We start from the raw sequence: 23186 nt of genomic DNA, 5'->3' as shown, positions 1-23186 counted from the left end.
TCCATTTATGTGAATATTGCATTTTCAGCTTTTGATTCATTTGTTTTTTATTGTCCATTATGGAATGACGCCTGGTAATTATTTATTTTATTACATGCCCATCATCCGCATTCATCAACGACCCAATTCCCCATATTTGATGACTTTCTGACGCTTGTCTGTCTGCGGATGATGTTCCAGCAAATGCATAGAGTTTTACGATCCGATGTTTTACGCCAAAGCCTTCCTCTTTCAGCAGCATTTGGGAGCACTAACTTCGGACGACCGAAATGAGGCAATCTTGGTTACTCACTCAGTCGATGATTGATTTGTGACGTTTTACTGAATGATGCTGCATTCACGCGATATATTTCCATTGATACCCGAGCTAAAACAAATATTTTTTAAGTAATCTAATGTTGTGACTTCACTGTTTTGTCTGATCATCATTATTCATTTTCAACTGCAATTTAATATTAACTATTAAAGATTTTTTTGTAATCGAATTGAATCAGTATCAACTACATCATCTTTTCCCATTCGGGTAGCCTATCCGTTGGTATCGCGTTAATAAAATGAATTTCCGGCTTTTAACCTAGATGCTGCACTACCGCCTATCTTCCGCATATAGTTCGAAATGAAAGACGATAGTTGCGTTTTCGGTAAGCGAACATCGTTTTGTAATAAAATTTCGTACCATGCCGGTCGGTTGCAGCTGAATAATCGCCAACCAAAGGTTTAGTTGCTTAACATCGTTCAACAACCATTACCATTTTACATCAATTATACATTTAACCTAATTGAACCCACTAAACTTAATACTCGCACGAAATGGGCTAAAACCGCATTCCACATCCAGTCTCCAGCGCAACCGTTGGTGTTAATCATGCGTTTGAAAGCATTTTGAAGATCGACTTTCTTCCCCAGCTCCCAGCCGCCTATATACACAGTGGCGTAGTATAAACAACGCCATTTACCGCCTTGATGTATCGTAAATTAAATCCGTGATGTTTTTCACAAACATTCGGTCGATCCTGGGACCGGGTGATGCCGCAGTTGCTACTCGGGCGTTTGTGCCCAGCCAGATGGGCAGCATTGCCTTCTTATATAAATATGTGTGTGATGCACACACTTTGTATACACTACACATGTCCGAATGGATTTCAGAACACAAACATTCGGCAGGGCATGGATCAATCGTGCGGAAACCTTCCAAAGGAAAAAGGAAATTTTGCACATGCTTGGTTACCGGAATGCAGTAGTATCTTGATTAATGTCAGCTTCATCATGGGTCGTTGTTAGAGTTTTACTGGAAATCCGTAGTTTTGTTTGTTAGCGATAAGATGCTCAAAGTTCTGTTATTGGTGCCTTACTTTAATCATGGATGAGACATTCTGTGAAACAAACCATATTTTAGGGGCATCTTTTTTACTAGCTTTTATTGCTCTTATTGGGGACATAAAATTGATTCACTATCTATTATCTGCAGATATTTTTCAAGTCTTCTTCAATGTTTCGCGATGTCGCTCCGAATCGTATATGTTCAGTAACAGAGTTTCCAGCAAACAACCAAAAATCTATTATTCCGATACATCGACACGTGATACGCGTGACTATTTTCCCAAACAATTGCTACTGCGGACGACGCTGTTTTCCATGGACCAACATGGAGCAGCATGGTCGTTTGCTTTTGAAATGGCGTTGCCCGGTGTAGCATTCAATGCCAGTACCAACAAATAATAAATATCCTAAAACTCGATCTTCCTTTCGTCTCTCCAATCCAGATTGCACAACCGAGACCAGACGGACGCATTTAGCTGTAGATTCTCGCATAATCGTTCAACGATCATGATGATGGCCGTGGTGAAACGGCGGCGATGATGACGACGAAGGCGTTGAAGACAGGAGTGGAGTAGCAGTAGAGGCCGTCAGTATCAGCCAGCAGACGAAAGAAACCCAAATGATAGCGTAGTTGCAGCAGTCGCCATCTGGAGGAGATAAGAACAGAGATATTATACTATTACCGTAACCGAGTAAGTGTTCATTGCAATCGGGAAGAACCGTAGGCATTCAGCGGATCAGCGCTAATCAGTTTAATTAGAAAACGGCCGAAGATATTACCTCAATCGTGTGTGATTCGTCGCGCGTCTTCAGAAATACCGATAGAAAGTGTTTGCTTGAAGTGTAGGCGTTGAAGACCTAGAAAGAGTGCAAATTTTATTTGGAAGCAGCTGAAAGGGAAGAAATAAATCGACACAATGTCCAAGAAGCCGACGGCGGGACCTGCGCTGCATAAGGTCATCATGGTGGGCAGTGGTGGTGTCGGCAAATCGGCACTCACGTTACAGTTTATGTATGATGAGTTCGTGGAAGACTACGAACCGACCAAGGCGGACAGTTACCGGAAAAAGGTGAGTGAGACAGGGTACAGTTAATCTGGGTGAGTTGGGTTGAAACTAGTCTGCTAACAATTTTCTCAGAAATGATTTATTGGGATTAAAACAAAAACGGAATCGATGAAACAACATAAAATCGATGCAATATTTGTTGATATTTGTAAAAATTTCAGAACAGATTCGACAAGTTATAGAAAGGATTTAAATTTCAAACGTTGTAAGTGCAGAATCTCAGAAGGTGTTTGAGGAGGCTCCGATGGAATTCTAATCGTCCGATTTCCAAAAAAGATTCGACTTAATTCGACGAAAAAACAATGGAATCCAGGGTAGGATTCGATTTAATCCCGGGTAGGATTCAATGGACTCCCGAGTGGTATTCAGTGGAATCATGTTTGAGGTTCAATGGAATCCCGAGTGGGTTTGAATGGAATCCCGGGAGGGAATGAATAGAATCCGGGTTGGATTGGATAGAATCCCTGGTTGGATTCAATTGAATCCTTAGTGGGATTTGATGTTATCCTGGGCAGGATTCATTGGATTCCCAAGTGGGATTCGCTGGAATCTCGGGTGGGATTTGATGGAATCCTGTTTGAGGTTCAATGGAATCCCGAGTGGGTTTGAATGGAATCCCGGGCCGGATTGAATGGAATTCCGGGTGGGATTGAATAGAATTCTGGGTTGGATTTAATTGAATCTCGGGTGGAATTTGATGGAACCCTGTTTGAGGTTCAGTGGAATTCCGGGCGGGATTGAATGGATATCCGGGTGGGATTAAATAGAATCCTGGGTTGGATTAAATTGAATTCCGGGTGGGATTTGATGTTATCCTGGATAGGATTCATTAGAATCCCGGGTGGGACTCGCTGGACTCCCGGGTGAGAATGGAAACCCGGGTTGGATTTATTACAATCCCGGGTGGTTTTCAATACAATCCTGGATGGGATCCAGTGGAATCCCGGGTATGATTCGTTGGAATGTGATTGAATTTAATCCCGGGTGGGTTTTAATGGAGCTCCGATTGGAATAATGCCCGTGTGTGATTTTATGGAATCCCGGTTGGAATTCAATGGACTCCTGGGTGGGATTTGAAGAAACCTTGTTCGGGGTTCAATTGAATCTCGGGTGGGTTTGAATGGAATCCCGGGCGGGATGAATGGAATTCCGGGTTGGATTTAATGGAGTTCCTGGTTGGATTTAATACAATCCCGTGTGGGATTCATAGGAATTTTGGGTGAGATTAAATGGAATGACGGGTGGGGTTCAATAGAATCCCGGGTTGGATTCAATACATGTTAAACAACGTATTCCTAGTTATTGTTAATATAGAAAAACAATCAGTTTCCTTTAACCCTTTATAAGGCAGTGGCAACTATATTGCCATCAACAAATTATGTTTTTTTTATTTATTAACAAAAGCTCTACTTATTATTTCCCATGTAGTGGCTTCATTTGCTTCCTAGTAACATACCAGATGAATTTGACCCATAAAAAAAATTGAAATGCCAATTTGAGAACAGTTTTTTTTTACGAACTGATCGTAAGTTTCGAGTGGAAGCAGGATTTTCATTTATAATTCGTTAAAAAAACGACGAAGATATATGTTTTCCCGGTGGTATTAATTATTTTGAATCTCCTGTGTTAGATTATTACGTGATTAGCGTGAAAAAAGCTCTGCCTTTCTGTATATTTGGTCCCCCCTTGCAGGCCTGGTAGCGGGTCACTTTTTAGTGACTTGGTCACTTTTTTCGGGCAAGTCACTAAAAAGTCTCTTTTTTCGACCTCAAGTCACTAAAGTCACTTTTTCTCGCAAAAAGTCACTATTTCCAACTATTTTGAAACTATTTATTTAAAAAATATTAAATAAAGCTTTATGTATCCGTCGGATGATGCTTTGATCATGGCGGAAATGAAATTACGGATCTTGGAAAAAGGATCGCTCAGAAACTTCGATAGTCATTTAACTCGCTGCTTTTATTGGCATTTCACCAGTAGCTAACTAAATGTGTTTTATGTCACAATTTATAAATTGGTATACTGTCATCCAAGCAGGAGACCTGCCGATTCCAATTTTGTTTTGAAGCTTAAACTTTATACATCAGGAGAAAGACTTGATTACTTGGGAGACTTAATTCTCCGCTATTTTACCGAGAGCTATATTGCCGTGAATTTCATACTGTCTCATCTTTGCTTGGTTTAGTATTGTTATAGCGTATTTTTATTATAGATCCTCTAGACAAGAGCTATTTTTTTGATTGACAACCTTATTTACTCGATTATTTACTGTGTTGTTTTTAAGTGGCCACGCAAAATTGGAACAACTCCTTCTAATAATGACAAAATGCTATCATTTTTTTCACAGCACAAAGCCGTAAATATGCTAAATGATCTTCACTGATAAAAATGCCAACATCCCACCACATTTTCCGGATAATTGGATTTTGATTTGTTGCCACACTATGAGGAGACTTGATCCTTGAGACTTGAGAAGTTTGGCAAAAAAAATTCAAGAAAATATAAATTGTTCTCAAGCAGCTATTTTTGTTTTAAGATGTGACAGGTGTAATGAAGGGTTTGCTCTAAAAAAATATTTTTTGATTAGGTATCAAAGAGAGAAAATCAAGGCTTCCCAATTTTGAAGATTGCATGCGCTATCGAATTTCATAGCAAAAATCGTTCATGAATACGCACAGCAAGTTGGAAAATCTGCGTATTTTGGAGGAAAAATATTTAAAAGTTCAGAGAGCATGATCCTGCAGGTCGTGCGTTCAATCCCAGGCTCGTTGTAGGGTAAGACGGTATAATATGCCCCCCTAAGGCAACTTCTTGATAACTTTTTACTTTACAACGCAATTTATGCAAACTTTGTGTTATTTGGTAGTCCACAAAGTCTCAAATGCATTGCCCGTGAGTAGTCTTATAAAAATATTACAGATAACACGTAATAAAGGTTTTTTGAAAAGCAGTGAAAAAATGGATTTCAAAAAGTGCCTGGGCAATACGCCCCACCTTAACCAAAGACGTTTCATAGCCCTTCATTATTATTTTATCAATCCCATAATAAAAAGGTTACAAATCCTTATGTGCTTGACATTGAAAACCCAACATAAGTCCATTTAAGCAGGTTTGAATTACATTTCAATAGTTTCCATATAATTTGGAAGCAACTGCTGCAAGCTCGCCGCGCTTGTGTCCAGTTGGTAAGGGCATATTGTCCTGCCTACACTGGGGCGTTTTGACCAGTGAAACATATTTTTGAAAAACGTTACATTTTTTAAGATGGAAGTAATTTTATATCATATTAACCACTGAGAAAAGTTATTTTGTTGCCCAACTGAGTGTTCCAATGCAAATTTTGCGGACAGTATGCTAGCGTCGCTCCAGAATGGTAAGCAAACAAACATGAAAAGTTACATCAAAACTGTCACTTTTTGTATTTTGCAAATATTTTCATTATGTAATACAAAAATACTTCCACATTCACATAGTATGATGGTTTTACAAATATTTATAGGTACCAACTGATTTTGACCCTTAGCTAGTTCTAGTTTTCTAGAAATCAAATGGGGACGTTTTGGCCAGGTGGGGCGCATTATACCGTCTTACCCTACCTGAATATTCATAATTTTTGTTTCGTTTTCTACCAAAACGATCCGTACTGTTGTTATTTTTGCACATAAAATTCCAATAACTTCCGTGGCACATATGACAAATTGTAAAGTTCTCTGCATCTTTCTTAAGTAGGTGTTCAGCTAATCCAATGAACGTAGTTTTCATTTATTCTCACAAGAAGAAAATGCACATTCACGCAGATTTTTGCCTAGAAATCATTTTTCGGAAAAGAAAAACAGGTCTTATGAGTTATAACCATATTTCGCTCACTTCCAGTGGCGTGAAAATTTGATTTACTCGCAAGACTACTCATAGTTTTGAGTAGTCCTGCTTTTGATTGATATTTAGTAAAATTTCCTTGGGAATAAAAGAGAGGGTAATACAATTTTACTTAGTCACTGAGTAGATAAAAGTTAGCGTGTACGATTTTCGTTTCTCTTCTGAGTTCGTACTAAAGCGCCCCAGACGACGGAAAATGTTTGACAAACTCTTGATTATTGAAGAAAAAGATTGATGGTGTGTGTGTCATGCCGGCTAATCACTGAAAATATTGAAGAAAAGTTTGATGAGAAAAGTATTTTCAATATATCTTTCGTCTGAGGTCTGCTTAAGAAAAAGAGGTGAGTGAAAGATGTTTTCCGCCACAAATTACGAAAAAAAGATTCTCATTCGAGCCAAAAACGCTTGATTTCGTCTCATCGAACTTGCAACTGAAACTGAAAGTCACTATTTGGTCACTTTTTCTGCAACTGAAAGTCACTATTTGGTCCCTTTTTTCGTCAGCTTTGGTCACTAAAGTCACTATTTTGACCTGCATGGGTCGCTACCAGCCCTGCCCTTGGGAAAAAAATCGCAAAAAAAAATTTGCTCGCGAATGCGCTCAGTGCGTGTGAAAAATCGATGAAATTTTTTGAGCGTGACTGGTGTTCGCAAAAGTGCTCAGTGCGTGTGAAAAATCGCAGAAATATTTTGAGCTCGAGTGGTGCTTGCAAAAGTGCTCAGTGTTTATCCAATTCGCTAAAACATTTTGAGCGCGAGTAGTGCTCGCAAAGTGCTCAGTGTGTGTCCAAATCGCAAAAACATTTCAAGCGTGAGTCGTGATCGAAAAGTGCGCAGTGCGTGTGAAAAATCGCTAAAATGTTTTGAGCGCGAATGGCGCTCACATAAGTCCTCAGTGCGTATCCAAATCACTAAAAAAAATTGAGCCCAAGTGGCGCTCGCATAAGTGCTCAGTGCGTATCCAAATCACTAAAATATTTTGAGCGCGAGGGGTGCTCGCAAAAGTGCTCAGTGGGTATCCAAATCGCTAAAACATTTTGAGCGCGAGTAGTGCTCGCAAAACTGCTCAGAGCGTATCCAAATCGCTAAAACATTTTGAGCGCGAGTGGTGTTCGCAAATGTGCTCAGTGCGTGTGAAAAATGGATGAAATATTTTGAGCGCGACTGGTGCTCGCAAAAGTGCTCAGTGCGTGTGAAAAATCGCAAAAATATTTTGAGCGCGAGTGGTGTTCGCAAAAGTGCTCAGTGCGTATCCAAATCGCTAAAACATTTTGAGCGCGAGTAGTGCTCGCAAAAATGCTCAGTGTGTATCCAAATCGCAAAAATATTTTGAGCGTGAGTCGTGCTCGCAAAAATGCGCAGTGCGTGTGAAAAATCGCAAAAATATTTTGAGCGCGAGTGGTGCTCCAAAAGTGCTCAGTGCGTATCCAAATCACTAAAACATTTTGAGCGCGAGTGGTGCTCGCAGAAGTGCTCAGTGCTCAGTGCGTGTGAAAAATCGCTGAAATATTTTGAGCACGAGTGGTGCTCGCAAAAGTGCTCAGTGCGTATCCAAATCGCTAAAACATTTTGAGCGCGAGTAGTGCTCGCAAAAGTGCTCAGTGTGTATCCAAATCGCAAAAACATTTTGAGCGCGAGTCGTGCTCGCAAAAATGCGCAGTACGTGTGAAAAATCGCTGAAATATTTTGAGCGCGAGTGGTGCTCGCAAAAGTGCTCAGTGTGTATCCAAATCGCAAAAACATTTTGAGCGCGAGTCGTGCTCGCAAAAATGCGCAGTGCGAGTAAAAAATCGCTGAAATATTTTGAGCGCGAGTGGTGCTCCAAAAGTGCTCAGTGCGTTTCCAAATCCCTAAAATATTTTGAGCTCGAGTGGTGCTCGCAAAAGTGCTCAGTGCGTATCCAAATCGCAAAAATATTTTGAGCGTGAGTGGTGCTCGCAAAAGTGCTCAATGCGTGTAAAAATCGCTAAAATATTTTGAGCGCGAGTGGTGCTCGCAAAAGGGCTCAATGCGTATCCAAATCACTAAAACATTTTGAACGCGAGTGGTGCTCACAAAAGTGCTCAGTGCATATCCAGATCGCAAAAACATTTTGAGCGCGAGTCGTGCTCGCAAAAGTGCGCAGTTCGTGTGAAAAATCGCTAAAACATTTTGAGCGCGAGTGGTGCTCGCAAAAGTGCTCAGTGCGTATTCAAATCGCTAAAACATTTTGAGCGCGAGTGGTGCTCGCAAAAGTGCTCAGTGCGTATCCAAATCGCTAAAACATTTTGAGCACGAGTGGTGCTCGCAAAAGTGCTCAGTGCGTGTGAAAAATCGCTGAAATATTTTGAACGCGAGTGGTGCTCGCAAAAGTGCGCGAGTGGTGCTCGCAAAAAATATTTCCGGCCGATGTGCAGAGGTGATCAAAACGGCATTAGGGTCAGTGATGTGCACTTGATTCCCGGATTGACGGAAAATCTTCTCTCGGTGAGTAGACTCGTGCAGAAGGGTTACTCCATCAAGTTTGACAACGATGGCTGCGGAGTTCACAATCCAAATAGCGAGTTGATGGCAACTGGTAGCCACTCCAACAACCAATTCAAGCTGACCTAGGCGAAGAGCCAAAAGAGAGCTTTGTCATGTAATGCTGCGGGAAGTTTTGAGCTTCAGCAGAAAAGGATGGGTTATATCGGTTTTGAAAATCTTAAGAAACTTGCTGGTAGCATGGCGACTGCCATCACACTCAACAACAAAAAGGGTGCAGATTGTCGGATCTGTCCAATGGAAAAACAGTCGAATCTACCTTTTCCGAAGAAAGGTTCTCGTGCTGCGGACATCCTGTAGCTGGTGCATTCTGACATCAGCGGGCCGATGGAGACGAACTCGATTGGGGGAAACCGATTTTACATCACGTTTATCGATGACAAGACCAGACGTATGTTCGTGTACTTCCTAAAAACGAAATCAGAAAATGAGGTGCTTGCAGTTTTCAAGAGATTCCTCGCGATGGCGGAGCGTCGAAGCGGCAAGAAGCTAAAGGCGATTCGAACTGATAACGGTAAGGAATACCTTAACAAAAGTTTTCAAGGTTCCCTACAGAAGGAAGGCTGTGTGTACACGCCACAGCAAAACGGATTAGCGGAGCGCGCTAATCGGACCATCGTGGAGCACGATGTCTATTGTTTGAAAGTAACCTACCAAAAGGCTTCTGGGCAGAAGCCGTATCCACCGCAGTTTATCTCATCAACCGTTCTCCTACTCGTGAGGAAGCGTGGAGTGGAATGAAACCCAACCTTTCACATCTGCGCGTGTTCTATGGTTGGAACAAAAGCAAGTCCCAAAGCAGAAGTGACGCAAATGGGATCCCAAATCCCATGAATGCGTATTGACGGGTTACGATGAAGAAACCAAAGGATATGGACTCTATGACCAGAAGAAGAAAACTACAATCGTGAGTCGAGAAGTCATGTCATACAACTAGATCGTCAATGCTTAACTTGCCAATCGTTGATGGTCACTTCTTTCGCTGGAGATGGCTCGAGATGCGAAACATCAGTCATGACAATGTTTCGCATCTCGCGCCATCTCCAGCGAAAGAAGCGACCAACTACGTTCGCCAAGTTAAGCATTGACGATCTGGTTGTATACCCCGAACCGGAAGTTTTTCAACTAGACGGTGCGTCGGTCGGCGATGATGTGGATACGAACGACGACTTCTACCAAATTTCTTCCAGCTCAAGTTCAAGGGATGAAGGTGATACCAGTACTTCAACGTTGACTGACTTTGTGCTCCCTTCGCGACAAACTTCAGAACCACTTGGGTCAAGGGTCGCAGCGAACGGGAGCATGTTCTTCCTGGCAAGTATAAATATTACCATGTAAATAGCACTGGACTATTCGGTTTATCACTTTCACAGCCAACCTCCAACGACAATTCAACGGACTTCCATGGATTTCCCGATGACGAATGCACTGGCAGACCCAATGATAACGACGGTCTTGCGGCAATGGCATCTGGAATGGAAGGCGGATCTAGAAAGGGTCGTTTCCTTCGCATCAATGATAGACGATAGCGACGCATGGAAATGTGCCTTGCAGGAGGGGTTTGATGCGCTGGTGAACAACAACACTTAGACTCTCACCCCGTCCCGAAGGGTCGTTCTTTATTGTTCTTTATTGTTTGATTCATCAACAGACAACTTAGGTCCTAATGATGCTTATCCTAATTAATACTAATAAAAGTAATAATAAAATCATCGTTAATTATGAAACATGGCAGAATAAGCCCTTGTAAAATTACGACGAATCGTCTGTCTGGATAGATTAAAATCAAAACATGTGGCAACCTCGTTGAATGCCCGCTGTAGACCCACCATCGCTCCACGTTGTCCGTAATTCGTTCTTCGAAAAGGTATCCTCAGCATTCCGTTATTTCGCAGTGCCCTAGGTCGAACGTTCAAGTTTACTGATTCCAGAATTTCAGGGCAGTCGATTCTGCCTTGGAGCGTATCAGCAACGACCATGGCCCGTGCAATGTGCCTCCGCAATTGTAGGCTTTCAAGATTAATCAATTGACAACGGCTGCTATAACTTGGTAACCGGAATGGGTTTCGCCATGGAAGCAACCGAAGAGCAAAACGAATGAAGCGGCGTTGAACAGATTCAATTCTTACTGATCCGTTCTGGTAATTAGGATGCCATACAGCGGAACAATATTCCAGCGTAGATCGAACCAGCGAACAGTACAGTGATTTCAAGCAATAAACATCGGTGAAACCCTTGGCGACGCGAAAGATGAATCCTAATGTTCTAGAAGCCTTCTCGATCACGTAAGAGACATGATGCTTGAATGTAAGCTGCGTATCTAGAATAACACCAAGATCCTTTATACAGTTCACACGTTGCATCACAATTCCATTGAGCTCATAGTTGTAAATTATTGGCTGATGTACACGAGTGAAAGAGATCACGGAACATTTGCTAGGATTGACAACCATCCGGTTCAATGTGCACCAAGCCGCAAATGAATTAATATCTTGTTGTAGGTCCATTGCGTCAGAGATAGACCGAATTAGTGCATAGAGCTTCATATCATCCGCATACGACAGTCGCGGTCCTCGAAGCACATTGTTTACATCGTTGAAATACAAGAGGAATATCAAAGGGCCAAGATGGCTTCCCTGAGGAATGCCTGAGGTTGCCAAAAATTCAGTGGACTGAGAATTGCCTACCGTAACAGACAGTCTCCGTCCGGTGAGATATGAATGGAACCAGCGCAAAAGATAACCAGCAATGCCAAATCTTTCCAATTTCGCAACCGTGATAGCGTGGTTAATTTTATCGAAAGCTGCAGATAGGTCCGTATATACAACGTCCGTTTGTGCTTTCTGCACAAAGCTGTCGGTAATGCTCGAAGTTAGGCACAAAGATTAGTGGTCGTAGATCTGCCTGAGATGAACCCATGTTGATCGGCACTCAGATGTTGCTTACAGTGAGATATGAGTGGTTCTGTTATAACTAGCTCGAATAATTTGGATGCAGCGCACAAGGATGAGATGCCGCGATAATTGTTGACATCTTTTCGATCACCCTTCTTGTACACGGGAAACATTGTAGCGGTTTTCCACACGGACGGAAAAAGTCCACTGGATAGCGATTTGTTGAAAATCAATTGAAAGGGAGCGAGCAGAAGTTCGATGTGCCTTTTCAAGAACGGATCACGGAACGGAGCTCTACGGATCATTTCTACATCTACAAAAAACGTGGCCCAAGTGATCCCGACTGCAGGAACGTTGTTAGCAGCCTCAGCGATTGTGACATCAGAGATGACTTCGTTACAATAGGTGCTCACAAACTTGTCGGCAAATAGCTGACAGATGGATTGGGGTGTAGAGGCCACTTCCTCGTTCAGAGTCATTGTTGTAGGGAGCCCAGCTTGCTTCCTTTGTTCACTGATGTACTTCCAGAACGTTTTAGGCCCGGTCCTCGAGTCTTGCTGTATATTTTGCCGATATTGAGAAAAACAGAGTCGGCTAACAATCTTGTCCGCGGAGCTTAATTTTTGTAGTGCTCACGCAACGATAAGGAACCGTGTTTGGAATAGCGCTTGAGAGCAGCTCTTTTAGCAGTTTTCATTCTACGAAGCTGACGGGTCTGCCAAGGACAACTATAAGGAGCGACGATTTTCTTAGGAACATGTCTTTCAATCACGTGTCCAATAATATGCGATAAAGTCAATGCCGCATTCTCTGCATCACAACCGCCAAGAATGTCAACCCAGTCCAATGTAGCAAAGAACTCAGCAATGCTATGATGATCGGCGTTATGGAAATTGTAGATTATGGGCTCGATCGATGCAACAACATTGGCTCGCGTGTTGTTCAGCTTGAGTATCAACGAAGGATGATGGTTAACTACTTTAACTAACGGTGATGGAGCATGCAAAATTAGCGGAGCAGCTTCCTGAGCGCTAACAAAACACAGATCCAAGCTGCGATTATTTTCGTTGGTAACGTGATTGATTTGACGTAACGTGGCTGTGCTGTAGTTATCGAGGAGTTTGGAGGCGTGACTGTGTAATGAAGATCGTTCCATATCTATGTGAAGGAACCCGTTGCAGGAGGAACTCCACGAAATTCCTGGCAGATTGAAATCACCGATAATGATGATTTCGTCCGAAGCATTAGTCATTTCTATCACTGACAAGACTGATTGTGTGTGAGCTTCGATCAGTGTATCATCGCGTACACGATCAGGAGGTATGTATAGTGCACACAGGAACACCGAACGATGGGAAAGCTGGAGGCGCACCCATACTTGCTCGACACATCCCCATAAGTCGTTGTAAATAACTCTTGCTTTCCGTTTTTTATTCACTGCGATTAGGACGCCTCCTCCAGTTGATTTGCGACTGTTCATGGGGCCACGGTCGCAGCGAAAACTTCGTATTCAGGCCCGAAGGCCTGGCTTGGTAGGGTACGGGAATCAAGCCAGGTTTAAGCCAACACAATCACATTGTAGCAATCATCGTATGTGGCAAGAAGATATTGTTCGACGTCACAGTTCATCCCACCGGCGTTCTGATAATATATCAGCACTTCGTCAACGCAAACGAGGGTGGAATCCACAAACGTTGCTCTAGAAGTTTGAACGGCATCAGGCGGTGAAGGTTCAGGGATGTAAGAGTACTTGCCTGCAATAGCAGGTTGGGAGCTTCCCGATCTACATCTAAGTTCAGGGCCAGGACGACTTCGAAGAACGTTGGCTGCAACAGGCGCGACTGAACTAGAGCAACCGGGAAATTCTCCCAAAATGCTTTTCATGGGGCGTCCTGGAGATCCAATGGAAGCTTGTTGACTTGCGTTGTGGACCAGCAGAGAGGAATGCGAATCTCGATGGAAATCACCACCGGGTGAGGTGCTGGAATTTTGAGCAGCATGAGGCAACGAAGGTGGAGGTCCTGGGTCCTGGGTGGAGGAAAAATCGTCACGCAGAGAAGAACTACAATCAGAAGAATATTTGCCTGTGCAAGCATGGTGGAAGCCCCCTTTTCTACCACCAATCTCAGGACCCAGACGGCTATGATGATCGGAGGCAGCAGAGAGCGGGACTGGATTGGGGCGATCAGGGGCTTCCAACAAGCTTTCTATTGTGCGTCTGGGTGATGCGGAGTCTTCAGGAGAGGTGATTTGGCATCGTACGGAAGGACGTTGGGCGGTTTCGCAGTGGTTTTCAATCAACATGCCGGATCCTGTCCGGAAGTGTGAGTCAGAAACTGGGAGGCGTTCGGGTCTGGAGATATGACGACAGACGGCGTGTTCACACGGGGCATCCATAGGTTTTTTGAGAGGTCCTCAAACTCTCGGAAAAGTATTCCTGTCGGCCAGGTGTCTGGGCGGAGTGCGACTTCCTTTAGTCTTACGGCCAATCCGATCTTGAACGAAACGAAGCTCATTCTGCTGGTATCGGCACCTTTCTTCACTAGCGGAATAACCTTAACGGGATCTTCGCACTGGACACATTCTTTCACCAGTTTTTCGATGGACTCGCATTGCACACTAGGATGTATTCTTGAGAGATACAACCAGAACTGCTCGACGGATTCAGGGACAGTAAGAACCTCAGCAGAAACAGAGCAAACACTTGCTCTAGTACCGCTAACGAGAGATTTGCTGATGAGCAAGCTATCATCGCGACGTCGTTTTAAAGGTGGTTGGCGTAAGAGAGTTCTCGGACTGGACCGACTCGGAGTAGTAAGAGCGATGCCTTTCGACAACTGAGCGATCTGATTTCCCTGCTTTACGATTTCCGCTTTGAGTTCAGCATGGGCGATCTCATGTCTCTCGGTAATTGCCTCGATCGTGTTACCGAGCGAAGAAACAGTAGACTTGAACCGTGCACATTTCATGAGTTTCGCGCAAGCGTCGCACATCCAGAACAAATTGGAATACGAGTTGATAACATTTATGAAGGTCTTCGTTAATTCGAGCACCTCAAATGGATCATTCTATCGCAGAATGCCATGCAAGAGATGTATTCTTCATCGTTTTTAACGGGCTTGGCGCAATGATCACAGGCGGATTCCATAATTAGTTTGGTGTTATTCTGCTTTATGAATCAACGGTGGAAATGCTCTAAGCACGGACAGTTTGAAAGTACGGTCGCCGAAAAAGTGCAGCAAGGGAACAGTGAAGCGAAAGATGTAAACACAACACCGTGATCGACTAATCGTTTTCACAATAGTTTATTATACACTTATTTAATATACACTTAACATCCACGCACGATTTCACAGTAATTAGTTATAATCGAAACAGGAAAAATAATAAAATCGAATCGGTTCAACACGAAAAACACAGTTTAAAGTTGCGATACGGAACGTACACAGACCATCGACTATGGTACACGGCGATTGATTGATCTATGATTGATTGATTGATCTATGGTCGTAAGACGATCATGTGCAAATGGGTGTACAAAACGAAGCGTAATGCTGCAGGAAACCCACATCGGTTAGTCGTCAAAGGCTATTCCCAGCGAAAGGGGGTAGACTACGACGAAACGTACGCTCCCGTTGTGCGATACAGTTCGCTGCATTACCTTTTGGCCCTAGCTGTCAAGCAAATGGATGCAGTAACGGCCTTTTTGCAGGAGGATCTCAACGAAAAGATTTTTATATAGAGCAGCCACCATGTTCCGTAGACGGTAAGCGGAAGACGATGGTATGTAAGCTGAACAGGGTGTTGTATGACGAAGACAAATATGGAACCACAAACTGGATGTGGTTCTGTGACGCTTCGGTATAGTACCATCGCAATACCAGGAAACGACGAGACTTGGAAGAACAAGTTAAAATAACAACTGTTGAAGTGCTTTTAAATGAAAGATCTGGGACAAGCGCAACACTACCTTGGTATACGGATCAGTCGAAACGACGACTCTATCTCATTAGACCAGGAGGCTTACGTCGAGTCGGTATTGAAGCGGTTCGGCATGGATCAATGTAAACCCGTACAGGTGCCGATGAACAGCAGTGACAAGCTAATGAAGAAAGTGAATTTGAATTACGACGCCGAATTAGCAGCAATGAAGAACGTCCCTTATCTCATGTATTTAGCGCAGAGCACTCGGTCGGACATTCTATTCGCGGCGTCGATTAAACAACAATCCTAGACTCATGCATTGGAATGCAGTAAAGCATGTTTTGCGATACCTACGCGGTACTTCTGGTTTCAAACTGGTCTACCGGTAGGATGCAGATTCCAGCATTATGGGCTACCCAACAAACATTGGAAGCTAATAGAGCGCTTATTCAACCAAAAATAGACTTCTTCAGTTAGAAAACTAGCTTATTCAGCTAAAATTGTTTGTTGGGTACTGCAACGCAATCCACGGTGGCTCAGGTGGTGTCGTGGATTATCAACGGTATTCGATAACGGTAACGGCAACAAAGCAATCAAAATACGCGACAACCAGAGCTGCATTGTAAAGAACGGTGGGTATCATCCACGCATCAAGCATATAGACATACGCCACTACTTCATCAAGAAAGCTCTTGGTCATGGCGTGGTGAAACCAACGTATGTTGGCACGGAGGAGCAAATCCCCGACAGTCTAACCAAACAACTTCAGCGGACGAAATTCGAAGACAACCGTGACATGATGGAAATCTTTGCGGAGGAGTGTTAAACTACATCATAGCAATCCTTGAAATTCCTAATTATTGTTTATATAGAAAATAAATTAGTTTCCTTTTAAAGGCCACCTTACACCTCGGGAATTTGGTCCGCGGATTTTTTCCCCATGCATTTTTGCATATGCGATGTTTTCGGGATTTGGGCACGGAAAATCAAAATCCCGGCCCCATTTAAAATGCACGGGGATCAAAATCCGGCGGAAAATTTTCCCGAGGTGTAAGGCAACCTTAACCACTTCTAAAGACAGACGTCTGTAGCAATTCTCTACAATATAATCCTGGGTGAGATTCAATGGAATCCCGGGTGGGATTCGTTGGAATGCGATTGAATGGAATCCCCGGTGGGATTGAGTAGATTTCCGGGTGGGATTCAATGAAGTCCCGGGTGGGGTTTATTTGAATCCGGGTAGGATTTATTTGAATCCCGGATGGGATTTATTTGAATCCCGGGTGGGATTTATTTGAATCCCGGGTGGGATTTATTTGAATCCCGGGTGGGATTTATTTGAATCCCAAGTGGGATTCAATGGAATCTCGGATTGAATTTAAAAAAATCCCGGGTGGAATTCAATGGAATCTCGGATTGTATTCGATGGAGTCCCGGGTGGATTCAACGGAATCCCGGGTGTGATTCAATGAAATCCCGGATTGTATTCGATGGAATCCCGGGTGGATTCAATGGAATCTCGAGTGGGATCCACTGGAATCCCTGGGGGATGAAATGGAATCTAGAGTGGAATGCAATGAAATCCCATGTGTGATTAAATGGAATCCCGGGTGGGATCCAATGGAATCCTGGATGGGATTGAATTGAAATTTAATGTGGGATTCAATAGATCCCGGGTGGAATTCAATGGAATCCCGGGTGGGATTGAATTGAATCCCGGGTAGGATTCGATGGAATCCTTGGTGGGGTTTGCAATTGAGTGGAATCCCGAGGGGAATTCAATTGAATCCCGGGTGTGATCCTATGGAATCCCAGGAGGGATCCAATGGAAACCCAGGAGGGATCCAATGGAATCCCGGGAGGGATTCAACGGATTCCCGGGTGGGGTTCAATGAAATTCTGAGTGGAGTTCAATGGAATCCCGGGTGGGATCCAATTGAATCCCGGGTTCTGGGTGAAATTCAATGGAATCCCGAGTCGGATTCAATGGAATCTCGGGTGGGATTCCTTAGCCGTGGGGGCCCTCCTTAGCCGTGCGGAAAGACGCGTGGCTACAAAGCAAGACCATGCTGAGGGTGGCTGGGTTCGATTCCCGGTACCGGTCTAGGCAATTTTCGGATTGGAAATTGTCTCGACTTCCCTGGGCATAAAAGTATCATCGTGTTAGCCTCATGATATACGAATGCAAAAATGGTAACCTGGCTTAGAAACCTCGCAGTTAATAACTGTGGAAGTGCTTAATGAACACTAAGCTGCGAGGCGGCTCTGTCCCAGTGTGGGGATGTAATGCCAATAAGAAGAAGAAGATTCAATGGATAACTTTCATTCATCGTTATTTTTTCCACAGGTGGTTCTCGACGGCGAAGAAGTACAGATCGATATCCTCGACACGGCTGGTCAGGAGGACTACGCCGCTATACGCGACAACTACTTCCGAAGCGGTGAAGGGTTCCTGTGCGTGTTCTCAATCACGGAGGACGACAGTTTTCAGGCGACGCAAGAATTCCGGTGAGTCAATGTGGGAATTTTCGTCGTCAGGGAATTTGATTTTTGTTTCTATTGTTTTCTAGGGAGCAGATATTGCGCGTGAAAAACGACGAAAATATCCCGTTCCTACTGGTCGGGAACAAGTGCGATCTGAACGACAAACGGAAAGTGCCGCTGGCCGAGTGTCAGGGCCGTGCGCAGCAATGGGGTGTGCCATACGTCGAAACGTCGGCGAAGACGCGCGAAAACGTCGATAAGGTAAGGTGATGCTTTCCGGTGATGGATTGGTTTTTTTTCTGTGTGTTCGGAGGTTTCGGCAGAACATTGCTAAGATATGCAAACAAATGGAAATTTGGCTTATAATTGCTTTCGTTTGCCGCTTCTGTTATGCTTGATTTCGTGATTTTGGTTCCACATTATTTAAGAAGATTTTAATGATACGCGATTTACTCTGTCAGTCATATTAGCCTAAAGGCCCCCAATTAATCGCCAGCTTTGAGCGTGCTTACAGCGGCACACTAGGAGTTAACTTTCTGAAATCAGTATGGCGAAAGGCGTCTAAGGTTCAATTTCTCAAAATTAAGCACCTTAATCGAAAAAATATATGGTAAGCGTAGTAACGGACACCATCCTTCATAACCGGTACCAAATAGCTTTCCATGAAAAGTTCCTAATTTTGAGTAAACCCGCGTTAGATGTCTTTCGCCATACAAATGTCTGGCGGTTAACTCATGCTGGCTATTTGCGCATATTCGATAGCGCCTGGGTGTGGAAACGGCGGGTAGAAAATCGACCACTGCCAATAATTCATTGCAAATAAGAAATTTTCCGACGAAACTAAATAATTCCAAGAATGGCACCCTAGATTACCAAATAAATTTAAATAGGGGCACATCACCGTACTTTTTAGTTTGATCCAAATCGATCAAATTTGATACATGAATTTAAAGGTTCTTCTGGAAGTAATCAGAAATATTTTGGTTTTCTTTAAAATAAGTATAATTTTCTGGCTCTTGCTAAATTTCATTTTCATTTCAAATTCCTATATGTATTTCTTTATTTTCATTTATTTTATTACGTTGAAAATATATTTAAAAAGTTTTAAACAAATCGTACTAGTACTGTTAAATTCTTTAAGCATAAATACAACAGTTTTATAATCTCTATCTTTACACCTTACCACGTTTTCTAACGTCCATCCAACCCTATTGTGAAAACCTTTCGCTTCTTGCTCCGTACCCTTATTCTTCTACCATTTCCACCGATACCAGGTGTTCTTCGATTTGATGCGCGAGATTCGTTCGCGGAAAACCGAAGACTCGAAAGCACCGAACGGGCGCGCCAAGGACAAGTCGAAACGAAGGAAACTCAAGTGTACGCTGATATAGAAGGTGCAAGCAATCCGTGCTGAAGCAGTGTGCTGATCATCAGTGAGCGGCATGAGAATCATCAGCACTCACAAACAAAAACACAAACACACTTTTACACGAAAACATACACTCACGACCATGTGAACAATAGAGTCACCACTGCTGGAAGATTATCTCCCGATTTTAATTAAATAAAAATATTATTTAAGTTTAAGTTGTATCATTACCGAGATCGGGAATCGATCGATGCAAGAAAATATGTTTGGATTACCCGAATCGATCAAATTTAGACCCAGAAAGAGATAAGTTCATTGGTTAGCATTAAGAGGAAAGTTATCGCATACACGCAACTATGCTGAATATTTGTTACAATAAAAAAAAATGCAAAAGGACGAACAAATAAACCGGAGATAAATGCGTATAAACTAGGTTAACAGATGTACATTTATTTTTTGTTTTAAGCTATTGTTCTGTTTTTTTTTCTTATATTCATTAACGCACATAATCGTTTCCTACAATTGCTGTTCTGTTGCGCTAAAGTAATGGCAAATCGCACGCTTATTCTCAATTGGCTGGACTTGAAACAGCTTCGCTACATCTTCATCTCTGTTTGGCACAACGTTACGGATGTGTGAGCAATCTGTGTGTACGTATACGTCTATTTGTCTGCTGTTGTCGTCCGCCATATTTGCACCTGGAGAGGCTTCTACTCGCCATATTGGGTTTTGTTTGATCATCCATCTATTTTTCTCCTTATTTTCTTTCGAAAAATCAACGTGCGAATCAAAAATCATGATCGAAAACATTGAAACCTCAATAGATTTTTTACGACCTGATACGGGACATTTCCAATCGCAAGAAGAAGAGCCAGGAGACGGTGCAGCAACCGAAGCGGGAGAAACGGCATTGCTGCCAGTTACTGTAGAAACAGACGTTCAAGATGGCGACGTTTGAGAGCGGCGACTGGGGATTTGCGATTCGAATCAATAGGAACAGTAGGGGGCTCCAAGCGCTCGTTGGCAAGTATTGTGTTGCACCTTAATCATCCATCATAGTCGTAATATTATTTTGTAGCTTAACTGGTTATGTTTGCTTAGGGTTGGTGGCACAACAATATGCAATAGGTGTGTGAACACATGCGTGAAAAGTAGCTTCTCGCCTCGAAAATGCTTCTAGGATAACCAACCGTATTGGAACTTGCTAATAACACAGAGAAATACAAAAATCATAAAAGTACCAATGATAAACTATTCAATTAATGGAGGCAAATATGATATATTTTGTCAAATTGTAGCGCAATGGTTCAAACCGAAACGTTGGGAAGAGAATTAAATATCACATGAATGCACGTGTCAGCTCATTGACCTCCACTTTGAAATATGTCTTTTAACGATTGTGTCCTGTGCCATCAACCTTAGCAATAAAACAAATTAAGGAAAATAAGTTTTGACTTCTATACTTTTACATCGTTGTACAAAATTTATAAAGAAAATTATCGCTTTGCATGCTTAAGTTTTTATTATGCCATGTGAGAAACATACCCTCACACTTTTGAAGGAAAAGTGTAACGCGGATTCAGAAAAAAAAGATCAAATCGAAAATATACCTAACAATAGGGGTTTCACAGCAATCCAGCATTATCATCAACAAACCGTACATTAAAAGTCAAATCAAACAAACAAAAAATAAGCAACAATACCTGGAAATGAAAAACCGACAGAGATATTATCAGGGTCAGCGCAGCTGTGTTCAAGAAGCGTTGATAAAGCAGAGACAAAATTATGCAAAGGTCTGTTTTAGTTTTGAGTTTTGCTATCAAAATGCTATGACGAATAAGAAACAATCTCTTACAAAATAAAAAATAAAATAAAAATAAAGACAGCATTGAATTGCAAAAGTTGTGTTATTCTGGTTCTGTTTCTTGGAAAAGATCCGAAATCCTTTAGTCGTCTTTTATGTTTTGTTTCCTGGTCCATCTCGGAGCTCGGCTGAAGCTGATCAACGCCATAAATTACACCGTTGTTGACTGGGAGCTATATCGACCAGTGCACCGGGACGTCACTGCTTCAACTTTGGGCACGGCACCAAAGAACTGTCGCATGAAGTCGCGCTGCAACAAGTATGGCGACTGACGAGTGCGACAAGATGGAGGTGGCCGATCATAAGTGCGCCATCTGTGGCGACAAACATCGGGTCACAACCAAGAACTGTCTACGGGTGGAATTCATGGAAATCCGGAAGAAGGCTTTCACCAGGACCCTGCCGAATAAGAACCGCGTTTCTGTACATAACGAGGTGAACTATTCGGCTTTCGCGGCTCCCTGTCAAGCGATTCCAATCCTCCCGCCGTTACAACCGCACAAACGACTGGCAGTCACACCTGCATCGGTTCAAGCTCCAGCACCGCCGGTTCCAACCACCAGCGAATGGCCCCACTCCCTCCTCCTGGATTCCGTCGGCAGCCGGAGAACTAAAATGTCCCACCGGAAGAATCTGCTCCGCTCTACACCCCGGAGCAACTGATGCCGATATTTGCGCAGCTCGCCACTTGGCTGCGCGGATTTCCTTGTGCAGAAAGATTTTCGCATCGTACTACTCGACCGACCTTCTATGAGAGGAGGTGTGGTTATCGCCCTTCGATACAACATCAACTGTCGCCTTCTGCGCTGCCGAGCTTCTAGCTGAGTGTCATCGAGGCCATCGGTGTCGAAGTTACCACTTCTGTCGGCACAATCACACTCATCGCGGTGTACTGCCCAACTCAAGGCAAAGCCGGCGATGGTTTATCGGGCGCCCTGCGGAGGAACATCGTCAGGCTCACTTGGAGGCCAGTACATCAATGCCGGCGACCTGAATGCCAAACATCAAGCCTGGGACAACAGTCGCGGCAATCGAAACGGCACCATCTGGAGCAACGATATGGAAGAACGCCACTACATGATCATGAGTCCGGATTCCCCCACTCGGCTGAATCGGTCTGGAGTGCATGCTACAATCAACCTGTTCATCGCAAATACTTACTTACTTGATACTTGATGGGCTACAGCTCTTCGATGAACCTACGCCGAATGCAGTATCCTACTCCACTGGACTCGATCCTGGGCCAATCGCTTCCAGTCGCCCTGAACATTGAGCGCCCTCAGGTCCTCTTCAACTGCAAAAAGCCATCGTGTACGCGGCCTTCCACGAAGCCTGCGGCCTCTTCCGGGTTCTCTACTAAATATTATCTTCCCTTGACGTTCTTCCGGCATACGAACAACGTGACCAGCCCACCGTAGTCCGCCGTGTTGAATAAGCTTAATAATATCCAGCCTTTTATACATCTGGTACAACTCGTGATTCATGCGACGCCGCCAGATACCGTTCTCCTGTTTACCGCCGAGTATTGTCCGCAGCACCTTACGCTCAAACACTCCGAAAGCTCTCCGATCAGCCTCCTTTAATGTCCATGTTTCATGGCCCCACCAATCAGAGTAGTATACAGCGCGAGTTTTGTTTTCGTTTGCAGACTACGGGAGTAAAGCTGGTTACGAAGTCCGTAATAAGCCCAATTTGCAGCTGAAATACGCCTTTTCACCTCGCTGGTAACATCATTATCGCACGTCACTAATGTTCCAAGATACACAAATTCTTCTACCATTTCGCTACCACCACCACTAATGAACCTACGTTGATTGCCAGCGACCATGTACTTCGCCGACTCTTCAAGCGGTCTCAATCTGTTG

The 23186-nt window shown here is 43.4% G+C and overlaps 1 protein-coding gene across 4 annotated transcripts in view; it reads left to right on the top strand.

The window, feature by feature from the left end:
• The window catches only part of LOC134207667 (ras-related protein Ral-a), a 71257-nt gene extending 49899 nt beyond the window's left edge, over positions 1 to 21358 (top strand). For 3 of the 4 annotated variants that reach the window (XM_062683449.1, XM_062683450.1, XM_062683451.1), the window contains exons 2-5: positions 1764 to 2390; positions 17952 to 18112; positions 18175 to 18349; positions 19363 to 21358. In XM_062683449.1, coding sequence (XP_062539433.1) covers positions 2238 to 2390; positions 17952 to 18112; positions 18175 to 18349; positions 19363 to 19479 — 606 coding nt within the window. In that variant the 5' untranslated portion in view covers positions 1764 to 2237 and the 3' untranslated portion in view covers positions 19480 to 21358. The remainder of the gene's footprint in view (positions 1 to 1763; positions 2391 to 17951; positions 18113 to 18174; positions 18350 to 19362) is intronic. The other variant, XM_062683453.1, reaches the window with a different exon arrangement.
• Positions 21359 to 23186: the final 1828 nt, after the last annotated feature.

Source organism: Armigeres subalbatus, chromosome 1, assembly GCF_024139115.2.
Source record: "Armigeres subalbatus isolate Guangzhou_Male chromosome 1, GZ_Asu_2, whole genome shotgun sequence".
In the NCBI taxonomy this organism is placed as follows: Eukaryota; Metazoa; Arthropoda; class Insecta; order Diptera; family Culicidae; genus Armigeres; species Armigeres subalbatus.
Note: the sequence above shows the minus strand (reverse complement) of the source record. Positions and strands in the feature narration are given on the sequence as shown.